The following is a 12,588-nucleotide window of genomic DNA, read 5'->3' on the forward strand; positions in this document are numbered from 1 at the left end:
GTGGTTGCTTCCTACAAGAGCACAAACGCGAGTCAGGTAAAGACATTTTTTTTTTTCAGCAGGCCCTAAAAATGTGTTCAGTACCGGGGGAAAAAATGAGAGAACATTGGACACGGTGCTAGGTACAGACACGGTGCTAGGTACAGACACGGTGCTAGGTACAGACACGGTGCTACAGTAGGTTCAGACACAATGCTAGGTTCAGACAAATCAAATGTATTTATTAAGCCCTTTTTACATCAGCAGAACCCCGCCTAAAACCCCAAACAGGGTGGAGATTATAAGAGTACGTGGCCATTAAGGCCAGATCATTCCTCAAGATGTTCAAATGTTCATAGATGACCAGCAGGGTCAAATAATAATCACAGGGGTTGTAGAGGGTTCAACAGGTCAGCACCTCAGGAGTAAATGTCAGTTGCCTTTTCATAGCTGAGCATTCAGAGGAAATTGTAGAATTAGAGGGAGCATACCTAAGATCACACAGGACACCAGATAAGACAGGAGAATTTCACCAGATAGGACAGACTGACCTTAGCCCCCCGGCACATAGACTATTGCAGCATAGATAATGGAGGCTGAGACAGGGGTCAGGACACTGTGGGCCCCGTCTGACAATACCACCGGACAGGGTCAAACAGGCAGGATATAACCCCACCCACTTTGCCAAAGCACAGCCCCCATACCACTAGAGGGATATCAACAGACCACCAACTAAGAGTAGGGGTGTTAACCCCAGTGTCCTGGCTAAATTCCCAATCTGGCCCTCAAACCATCACGGTCATCTAATAATCCCCAGTTTACAATTGGCTCATTCATCCCCCTCCTCTCCCCTGTAACTATTCCCCATGGTAAAATAACAGATACATAAAAAACGTACTACCCTGAGACAAGACTGAGTATAGACACAGAGCTAGGTTGAGACGCGCGTGCGGAGCTAGGTTGAGACTAGAGGTCGACCGATTATGATTTTTCAACACTGATACCTATTATTGGAAGACCAAAAAAAAGGCAATACCGATTAATCGGCTAACTTTTATTTATTTATATATATATATATATATATATATATATATATATATATATATATATATATATATATATATATATATATATATATATATATATATATATATATATATATATATATATATATATATATATTTGTAATAATGACAATTTCAACAATACTCAATGAACACATTTATTTTAACTTAATATAATACATAAATAAAATCTATTTAGTCTCAAATAAATAATGAAACATGCTCAATTTGGTTTAAATAATGCAAAAACACAGTGTTGGAGAAGAAAGTAGAAGTGTAATATGTGCCATGTAAAAAAGCTAACGTTTAAGTTCCTTGCTCAAACATATGAAAGCTGGTGGTTCAATATTCCCAGTTCTTCAATATTCCCAGTTAAGAAGTTTTAGGTTGTAGTTACTATAGGAATTATGACGCATTGACTATTTCTCTCTATACCATTTGTATTTCATATACCTTTGAATATTGGATGTTCTAATAGGCACTTTAGTATTGCCAGCCAAATCTCAGGAGTTGATAGGCTTGAAGTCATAAACAGCACTGTGATTCAAACATTGCTAAGAGCTGCTGGCAAACGCAGTAATGTTTGAATGAATGCTTATGAGCCTGCTGCTGCCTACAACCGCTCAGTCAGACTGCTCTATCAAATCATAGACTTAATTATAATAAACACACAGAAATACGAGCCTTTGGTCATTAATATGGTAAAATCCGGAAACTATAATTTCGAAAACAAAACGTTTATTCTTTCAGTGAAATACAGAACCGTTCCGTATTGTATCGAACGGGTGGCAGCCCTAAGTCTAAATATTGCTGTTATATTGCACAACCTTCAATGCTATGTGATAATTATGTAAAATTCTGGCAAATTAGTTCGCAACGAGCCAGGCGACCCAAACTGCTGCATATACCCTGACTGCTTGCAATGAACTCAAGAGAAGTGACACAATTTCCCTAGTTAATATTGCCTGCTAACATGAATTTATTTTAACTAAATATGCAGGCTTAAAAATCTATACTTCTGTGTATTGATTTTAAGAAAGGCATGGATTTTTATGGTTAGGTACATTTGTGCAATGATTGTGCTTTTTTCGGCAATGCGCTTTTGTTAAATTATCATCCGTTTGTCAAAGTTAAAGTAGGCTGTGATTCGATAATAAATTAACAGCCACCGCACGCTAGTTAACCTAGTAATATCATCAACCATGTGTAGTTAACTAGTGATTGTGAAGATTGATTGTTTTTTATAAGATAAGTTTAATACTAGCTAGCAACTTACCTTGGCTCTTTGCTGCACTCGCGTAACAGGTGGTCAGCCTGCCATGCAGTTTCCTCGTGGATTGCAATGTAATCGGCCATAATCGGCGTCCAAAAATGCTGATTACCGATTGTTATGAAAACATTAAATCGGACCTAATTAATCGGCCAACCTCTAGTTTATGCCAGCAGCATACCACCCTGCATACCACTGCTGGCTTGCTTCTGAAGCTAAGCAGGGTTGGTTCTGGTCAGTTCCTGGATGGGAGACCAGATGCTGCTGGAAGTGGTGTTGGATGGCCAGTAGGAGGCACTCTTTCCTCTCGTCTAAAAAATATATATCCCAATGCCCCAGGGCAGTGATTGGGGACACTGCCCTGTGTAGGGTGCCGTCTTTCGGATGGGATGTTAAACGGGTGTCCTGACTCTCTGAGGTCATTAAAGATCCCATGGCACTTATCGTAAGAGTAAGGGTGTTAACCCCAGTGTCCTGGCTAAATTCCCAATCTGGCCCTCAAACCATCACGGTCACCTAATAATCCCCAGTTTACAATTGGCTCATTCATCCCCCTCCTCTCCTCTGTAACTATTCCCCAGGCCGTGCTGCAAATGAGAACGTGTTCTCAGTCAACTTACCTGGTAAAATAACGGATAAATAAAAGTTGAGAAGCGCAGAGCTAGGTTGAAGCACAGAGGGTGTGTTCGAAAATCACAACGGCAGTCAAGCACCCAAGCTAACAGGCTAAGGTTGGCTAGCTTGCTAGGTACTTTCAGACACACATGAGAGAACATCTCACTCAGTTTACTTGCCCTAACAGAGCTGGTTAGGCTGTTTTCATGTTATCCAGAACATTGCTGACTAACTGTGATGCTGGCAGCAATTTAATTAAGCTTATTTTTTTTTCAACGTTTACTGGCACCGGCCATATTCAACGGGTGTTGGACGTTCGTAAATTCATCAGTTATTCTGCGCTCTGGCACACTCAGATGAAAGTGCTCTGAAATCAGAGTAGATAGCCAGAGCGAATTTACGAACGCACCCAGAGCTCGGTTCAGTTAGATAATACTAAGATCATAACAAACACATCCCGTAACACAGGCAGATACTTCTAATACTTCTAGTCTTTAGATGTGCGTGCATGCATGCATGCATGTAAAAAAGGTTGGGACACACCTACTCAATCAAGGGTTTTTCTTTAATTTTACTATTTTCTACATTGAAGAATAATAGTGGATACATCAAAAGGATGAAATAACACATATGGAATCTTGTAGTAACCCAAAAAGTGTTAAACAAATCTAAATATATTTGAGATTCTTCAAAGTAGCCACCCTTTGCCTTGATGACAGCTTTGCACACTCTTGGCATTCTCTCAACCAGCTTCACGAGGAATGCTTTTCCAGCAGTCTTGAAGGAGTTCCCACATATGCTGAGCACTTGTTGGCTGCTTTTCCTTCACTCTGCGGTCCAACTCATCCCAAACCATCTCAATTGGGTTGAGGTCAGGTGATTGTGGAGGCCAGGTCATCTGATGCAGCACTACATCACTCTCCTTCTTGGTCAAATAGCCCTTACACAGGAGGTGTGTTGGGTCATTGTCCTGTTGAAAAACAAATGATAGAACCACTAAGCGCAAACCAGATGGGATATCGCTGCAGAATGCTGTGGTAGCTACGCTGGTTAAGTGTGCCTTGAAATCTAAATAAATCATAGACCGTGTCACCAGCAGAGCACCTCCACACCATCACACCTCCTCGGTGCTTCATGGTGGGAACCACACATGTGGAGATCATATGTTCACCTACTCTGCATCTCACAAAGACACGGCGGTTGGAAGCAAAAATCTAATTTTTTAACTCATCAGACCAAAGGACAGATTTCCACCAGTCCAATGTCCATTGCTTGTGTTTCTTAGCCCAAGCAAGTCTCTCCTTCTTATTGGTGTCCTTTAGTAGTGTTTTTTTTGCAGCAATTTTGACCATGAAGGACTGATTTAAGCATTCTCCTCTGAACAGGTGATGTTGAGATGTGTCTGTTACTTTAACTCTGAAGCATTTATTTGGGCTGCAATCTGAGTTGCAGTTAACTCTAATGAACTTATTCTCTGCAGCAGAGGTAACTCTGGGTCTTCCTTTCCTGTGGGGGTCCTCATGAGAGCCAATTTCATCATAGTGCTTCATGGTTTTTGCGACTGCACTTGAAAAAACATTCAAAGTTCTTGAAATGTTCTGTATTGACTGACCTTCATGTCTTAAAGTAATGATGGACTGTCACTTCTCTTTGCTTATTTGAGCTGTTCTTGCCATAATATGGACTTGGTATTTTACCAAATAGGGCTATATTCTGTATACCACCCCTACCGTGTCACAACATAACTGATTGGCTCAAACCCATTAAGAAGGATAGAAATTCCACAAATTAACTTTTAAGAAGGCACACCTGTTAATTGAAATGCATTCCAGATGACTACCTCATGAAGCTGGTTGAAAGAATGCCAAGAGTGTTCAAAGCTGTCATCAAGGCAAAGGGTGGCTACTTTGAAGAATCTCAAATATAAAATATATTTAGATTTGTTAAACACTTTTTTTTTTGTGGTTACTACATGATTCCATATGTGCTATTTCATTGTTTTGATATCTTCACTATTATTCTACCATGTAGAAAGTAGTAAAAAATAAAGAAAAACCCATGGAATGAGCAGGTGTCCAAACTTTTATATTTGATGTGAATTTGCCTATATCTGTGTGATCGTAGTGTGGCTGGTACTGGGGTCCTATGAACTGGGAGGATGCAGAGATGAAGCTGAAGGCCAAGCCAGACGGGGCGTTTCTGGTGAGGGACAGCTCTGACCCCCGCTACATCCTCAGCCTGAGCTTCCGCTCCCAGGGGGTCACACACCACACGCGCATGGAGCACTACAGAGGTGAGTTACACACACACACACACGCAAGCAAGCATGCACATACACACACGCTATAGGTACTCTACCTTAGGGGTGTTCCAATCTGGCTATACTCTGTCATCGTATCTGTAAATTGACAGTTGCTAGTCAAATTGGATGATACTCGTGATCAGAAAAAACGTGGAAGTGTTTAATATGCTCAAAATGCCCATCTCCCTGCACGTTTAAAGACCAAACTAGCTGCAGATGAGGAGCAGCGTGCGGAGGGGTGTCTTGTCTGTTTCTGTGTGCTGTCACTCAGAGTGCGCATCGGCGGTTCATCTTTCTGCCCTAGCCCCGCTTGTTAGCAATGTGCAGAGTATCTAACAGGAGACCGTAGCAATCTGAATGGTCAGACTGAAACATGCGGGGAGAAGTGATCGGGTGAAGTCATGAAGTGAAGCGGGTGGACGGAGAAATACAGCTTCACTCTATCCAGTCGGAGAAGCAGGATCGACATAGAACCCGCCCATTTCTTTACAGACAGGCAAGCTAACCAGTTGAGTTATTTAAACCACGTAGCACCTCACACTTTATTTAAAGATGCACGCTGGCACCCGAAAATGTTTTGTTGTTCCGTTCACTGATAATAAATAAAATCGCATTGGTGTCAGCAATTGCCCATATCTGTTACGATCCTGTTCTGTCAGACTACTCTGCACGGCCCTACTCTACATGCGCTCTCATGCAGCACTTTTAACTGAAGATGTAAGCCATGTACACACACGTTGGACCGTTTCATGTCGGGTCTTGCCATTGGATGGTTTCATGTCGGGTCTTGCCATTGGAGGGTTTCATGTCGGGTCTTGCCATTGGATGGTTTCATGTCGGGTCTTGCCATTGGAGGGTTTCATGTCGGGTCTTGCCATTGGATGGTTTCATGTCGGGTCTTGCCATTGGATGGTTTCATGTCGGGTCTTGCCATTGGAGGGTTTCATGTCGGGTCTTGCCATTGGATGGTTTCATGTCGTGTCTTATTGATTGGTCTTTTTCTCTCTTTCTTCACAGGAACCTTCAGCCTCTGGTGTCACCCAAAGTTTGAGGACCGCTGTCATTCTGTGGTAGAGTTTATCGAACGGGCCATCATGCACTCCAAGAACGGAAAATTCCTCTACTTCCTGCGTTCACGGGTCCCAGGTAAGAACCTACCAATCAGAGTGGGACAATGCTAAATGACTGCTCTGTTGCTGTATATGGATCTGAATCATAGGTTACATATAGCACCATTTTAAAGTTGCTATTACTAACACCTATTTAGCACTGTGTTTTCATAACTAATTAGGCCTTAGGTTTGTTTTGACTTTACTATATTTTCACAATTAGTGTGGATTTATATATGGTGGAGGATGTAGTTCACTCTCTAGGGTAGAATTTAGTATGCTTATGATGTGTGTTCCTGCCACTGATGTACATTAATATGTGTGTGACCATGGTTCCTCCTCCAGGCCTCCCCCCGACCCCGGTCCAGCTACTGTACCCAGTGTCCCGCTTCAGCAGTGTCAAGTCCCTGCAGCACCTCTGTCGCTTCTGCATTCGCCAGCTGATCCGCATAGACCACATCCAGGAGCTCCCGTTGCCCACGTACGTACAAACGCAACACACAGATCTGCCCACATTATAGAAACGCAACATATAGACCACATCCAAGAGCTGGCTGCCCATGCACTGCCCTGCCTGAATAGACCAGTGACCCATGATATAGTGTGACATATAGTGCCCTCTAGTGTACAAAATAAGTGAAACATCGACGACAGACTAAATATAATCAACACAACAAATAACCACAAAGGCAGGCCAAAATGGCTCCACAAGATGTTGGGATTTGTGTACAATGGTGGGAGTGTTTAGGATATTGACATAGTGGAAGATTTTGATAGTGTGTATTGGGATGGTTATATTTTATATCCATTAATACACACAGGCAGACAGTTTTGTATTGGAAGGGCTTGTATAAAATGTACCCCGTCTCTTCCCATAGGCCCCTCATAGTCTACCTGCGAAAGTTCTACTACTATGATCCTGAGGAGGAGATGTACATGTCAATCAAGGAGATGGGGCGGGACACGACCACCCAACCGGCGACTGGCCAGCCGGAGTCTCAAACGTAGCATTTGGAAGATCATTGGAGCAAGTGAGTGATGGACATTTGGGCCACCAATTGAGCAGTGTTGTTAAATTACGTTTACACTGAAATACTGTATTTGGTACATTATACAATTGACTTTTCCATATATTTCCAATGAAAACATTGTGGTGTGCATTGTTTAGTGTGGCCACTGGTCAGTGTATATAATGTCCTTATCCTTTGTTGTTACAGGGTTTTTATACACGTGGACAGCTTACCTGAAGACGGATGGTGACTGATTGGGGACAATCTCGCTCAAACCCTCTTGTGCCAGACTGTGCACTAATCAGCGCTCTTGGTTGACTCGGTATCCGGACGTCTGGGGGCAGGGTTTTACATGATCCACCCTCCTCCGTTTTTGATTAGCCCACAGAAACTGGAGGAGGAGCAGGGGATGAGGAATCTCCACCCACCCGGCCAGTGAGGAAGATATCTGACCTCGGGGCTGAACTGGAAGAGCTGACTGACTACTTGGCATTGTGCTAACTACAGTAAGCCCCCCAGCTAAGACTGGACATCACTGCAACGTTGTGGAAATGTCACATGTACCTGAGTAGGAAGAACATTTCAATCGAAACGAGCGCACCCTTGAGCCTGGAGGCTAAGACGATAGGTTGAGGGTCGAAGTATATGGAACCAAATCAGTTTGGAAAACGATGCACTTGACCTTTGTTTGTACCCCTGCTCCGAAAAGATCTGGGAAAAGGGACAGCTCATTGTTTGGACCAGAGTATAAAAAGTTGTCTACTGTATGTCAGCCAAGGAGGAGAAACTGTACACACCTTTCTGATGTGATGCATTCTCAAGTACAGAGAAATATCATTTTTTGTTGTTTCCTCTTAAAATATTTTGTTGCCGCTGATTTGATCTGCACCTTTTGAGTTGACTGCCTGAGCTGTGTGTGTGTCTGCGTGCCTGTATGTGTGTGTAAATACTGTGCGTTGGCGTTAGCGGTTGGTGGCTAACCAGAGTTATTTGGTGGTGTAACATCACTGGAGGATATCGTGTTTGGCTCTCAACTCTGGAATCCTACTGGAATTCTCTTGCTATACTGTCATTGAGCAAATGCGTTACCAGAACAAATAATAATAAAACTGTTGATGGAATTTAAAACATGAGAAAAGCGCCTTACTTTGTCTCTGGCTGACATTCAATCCAAGGCCCAATAGAAAAGGCACATTGTTGGCTGTTCAGTGCGCTGCTCTATAACGTACCTTGGATTGAGTATTGACCTGTCTGTCTGTGCTTGTGATTGTTTCTCCAACCAAACACACCCTACCACAGATATACAGTTGAAATCGGATGTTTACATACACTTAGGTTGGAGTCATTAAAACTTGTTTTTCAACCACTCCACACATTTCTTGTTAACAAACTATCGTTTTGGCAAGTCGGTTAGGACATCTACTTTGTGCATGGCACAAGTAATTTTTCCAACAATTGTTACCAGACAGATTATTTCACTTAATTCACTATCACAATTCCAGTGGGTTAGACGTTTACATACACTAAGTTGACTGGGCCTTTAAACAGCTTGGGAAATCCCAGAAAATGATGTAATGGCTTTAGAATCTTCTGATAGGCTAATTGACATCATTTGAGTCAATTGGAGGTGTACCTGGTGATGTATTTCAAGGCCGACCTTCAAACTCAGTGCCTCTTTGCTTAACATCATGGGAAAATCAAAAGAAATCAGCCAAGACAGAAAAAAAAGTAGACCTCCACAAGTCTGGTTCATCCTTGGGAGCAATTTCCAAATGCCTGAAGATACCATGTTCATCTGTACAAACAATAGTACGCAAGTATAATCACCATGGGACCACGCAGACGTCATGCCGCTGAGGAAGGAGACTCATTCTGTCTCCTAGAGATGAACGTACTTTGGTGCGAAAAGTGCAAATCAATCCCAGAACAACAGCAAAGGACCTTGTGAAGATGCTGGAAGAAACAGGTACAAAAGTATCTATATCCACAGTAAAATTAGCCCTATATCGACATAACCTGAAAGGCCACTCAGCAAGGAGTGCTCCAAAACCGCCATAAAAAAGCCAGACTACGGTTTGTAACTGCACATGGGGACAAATAATGTACTTTTTGAGCTTGGTTGCAAATGGGTCTTCCAAATGGACAATGACCCCAAGCATACTCCCAAAGTTGTTGCAAAATGGCTTAAGGACAACAAAGTCAAGGTATTGGAATGGCCATCACAAGGTCTTGACCTCAATCCTGTAGAAAATTTGTGGACAGAACTGAAAAAGCGTGTGCGAGCAAGGAGGCCTACAAATCTGACTCAGTTACAACCAGCTATGTCAGGAGGAATGGGCCAAAATTCACCCAACTTATTGTGGGAAGCTTGTGGAAGGCTACCCAAAACATTTGACCCAAGTTAAACAATTTAAAGGCAATGCTACCAAATACTAATTGAGTTTATGTAAACTTCTGACCCAAAACAAAGTGGTGATACTAACTGACCTAAGAAAGGATTTTTTACTAGGATTAAATGTCAGGAGTTGTGAAAAACAAAGTTTAAATGTATTTGGCTAAGGGGTATGTCAACTTCTGACTTCAATTGTACATGTTGTTGTTCTTCATTACAGTAATGTTGGTAAGTAGACACTAGTTGGCGCCAGAACCTTAAGGACCAAATTATACCATCCTGCAGTCTACACTCCCAGCTCCTCCCCACACCCCCGACAGCAGCTAACAATATTAGGGTGGTTGCAGCATCTCATTTACATCTCATCAGGATCTCCCATGTGAAGAGGTACACGAACCATATCCGTATGTTCTATATGATAAACCTTTACAACTTAGAGATATTCCTGGAATCAGTTAGACGTAGCCATCCTTTATTTTGTAGGTATTTTCAAGGTTATATTTTAGTGTGCGTGTATGTGCTCTGTTCCTCCCCCATGTCCCTCTGATAAATTTGAATTCTCTGGCGGTATCACCGCAGGGGAACAGTATGCGGATGTGTAAATTGACAAAGCAATGAGGGTGAGCGGGTGTGCATGCATTTAGTGTGTGCATGTGTTTGTGCGTGTGCACGTGTGCGCTGAATGCGTCAATGTATCTACCTGGTGGAGTGTGTACTAATACAGCATGCACGTACGTCCTTTATGTAGGCTAATGTGTGAGATACAGCACATAAATGGACAACTTGACTCAAATAATAGTTGATGGTTACAGACGGTTAGGGTGTGTGTGAGGAGGACATGAGTTAGTACAACAAGACCCGAGCTGAGGAAAGACGAAGGGCCAGAATTTGAATAGAGCTTTATGAGAGATCAGCAGCAACGCCTGGGGAGTGATTCACTCATTTCAACGGGGGCATATTTATGCTCTTGTGTTACACTGAGCACCACCACACACACACACACACACCAGTGGAGGCTGCTGAGGGGAGGACGGCTCATAATAATGGCTGGAATGGAGTCAATGGAATGTTATGAAACACATTAGATACCATTCCATTGCACTCCATTCCAGTCAGTATGAGCCATCCTCCCCTCAGCAGCCTCCACTGACGCACACACACACAGTTAAGTGCTAAACAGCTAGGTGAGTATGAATGATCCAGGAATGCCTGTAGGATAGATAGGACTGGTGAAAACGGATGTTTAAAGACTCACAGCACATCATGGTACTGTGAGAAAACAGACTACCCCTGAGAAGTAAGCATTTGTCAAAGGATCATGGGCATGCATCAATGTACTTAGTTCTTGTATAATGGCCTTGAGCACACGAATATCTGCTGATGGTCATGTGGACACAGCATTGATGCATGTCTAAAGCCAATTGAACTGTCTACGTTTAGCTAACTATGCAGCCAAGTGAGGGCACCAGAGTCATATGTAGAGATACTTGCTAACGTCAGACATTCCATAAAGCAGGGGTAGGCAATGCCATTCAGGTGCAGGCCAATTATTTTCGGACTGGATATAGGGGGGGGGCGTGATGCATTTCTAATAATTTGTACACTGCAAATTGACCACAACCAAGCCCCAAAAAAGAGATTGTATTTGAAAATAACAATTTCACACCTTGATTACATTGAGACACGATCACATACGATCACACACACACACCTTTTTTTATTATTTTTTATTCATGGGGGATACTTTTAAGCTGAATTCCTGGGCACAGATTCCCAAAACACTTCTTATGCAAAAAACTGCTCAAGAAATAAAAGGTGTTGATATTCCTCAACAATATCTAAAGATTGAATGATTTTCTTACGGAATCCACAAATATCTTCTTACCAATTTAGCTCGCTATCTAGCTAGCAATGGCAATCATGTTCGCACATGTCCTGCTGTTCTAAAACATGTTCTTGGGTTCAAAATAATCAATACTGAAACGTTCAGATTAAGTTTGTGAGTGAATTAAACATGTTAAATTGCTTTCATGAGTTTATTCTCTCACAGCCCTGAGTTTAAGACAAGGGTTTAGCCATCTTGGAATTAAGAACAAAAAACCCAAACTTTATTTTTAAGATTCTATTTCTTCTTAACTTTTTGCTTAAGGAGAAACATAATAGTGCAAGAACATTTCCAATAACCTTTTTGAGGAAAATCAACTTTGCTTAACTTTCCTCATAAGTCTATAGTTAAGGAAAACATTTCACTTAAGAAGGTTTTGTGAATCTGGGCCCTGGTCTTCTGGAGAAAACAAAAATGCTTGTTGCCGAGCCCTGCCATAATGTATCACGCCAGAGCTCCACCTTAATGGCCAGGCGCAACTTACATCTCTATTGGAGGACTAGCGGATGCACCTGTCTTGTGAAGTGCATCTCCTTTATCCTCCTTCCATCCCCTTTTAAACCTTCTCCTTTTCAGTGTCTCCCCAGGCAAACGAGAGACATCTCCTTTATCCTCCCTCCATCCCCTTTTAAATCTCCTCCTCTTCCTCCTTTTCAGTGTCTCCCCAGGCAAACGAGAGACATCTCCTTTATCCTCCCTCCATCCCCTTTTAAATCTCCTCCTCTTCCTCCTTTTCAGTGTCTCCCCAGGCAAACGAGAGACATCTCCTTTATCCTCCCTCCATCCCCTTTTAAATCTCCTCCTCTTCCTCCTTTTCAGTGTCTCCCCAGGCAGACAAGAGAGGCATCTCACATCTCCTTGAGTGGCCTGATAATAAGCTGAGTGGAGTGCTGCTGACTGACATCCCCCTCCTTCCCTCCTCCCCCTCCTCCATTACTTCTTCCTCCTCCCCTTAGGCTCTC

At 42.6% G+C, this 12,588-nt stretch overlaps 1 protein-coding gene across 4 annotated transcripts in view; it reads left to right on the plus strand.

The window, feature by feature from the left end:
- LOC110538126 (suppressor of cytokine signaling 7) overlaps positions 1-8,487 on the plus strand; it is a 17,567-nt gene extending 9,080 nt beyond the window's left edge. For all 4 annotated transcript variants that reach the window (XM_021624732.2, XM_021624733.2, XM_021624734.2 and 1 more), the window contains 5 exons: positions 5,053-5,221; positions 6,248-6,376; positions 6,685-6,820; positions 7,218-7,370; positions 7,557-8,487. In XM_021624732.2, coding sequence (XP_021480407.1) covers positions 5,053-5,221; positions 6,248-6,376; positions 6,685-6,820; positions 7,218-7,347 — 564 coding nt within the window. In that variant the 3' untranslated portion in view covers positions 7,348-7,370; positions 7,557-8,487. The remainder of the gene's footprint in view (positions 1-5,052; positions 5,222-6,247; positions 6,377-6,684; positions 6,821-7,217; positions 7,371-7,556) is intronic.
- Positions 8,488-12,588: the final 4,101 nt, after the last annotated feature.

The sequence above is a fragment of the Oncorhynchus mykiss genome, chromosome 12 (assembly GCF_013265735.2).
Source record: "Oncorhynchus mykiss isolate Arlee chromosome 12, USDA_OmykA_1.1, whole genome shotgun sequence".
NCBI lineage: Eukaryota > Metazoa > Chordata > Actinopteri > Salmoniformes > Salmonidae > Oncorhynchus > Oncorhynchus mykiss.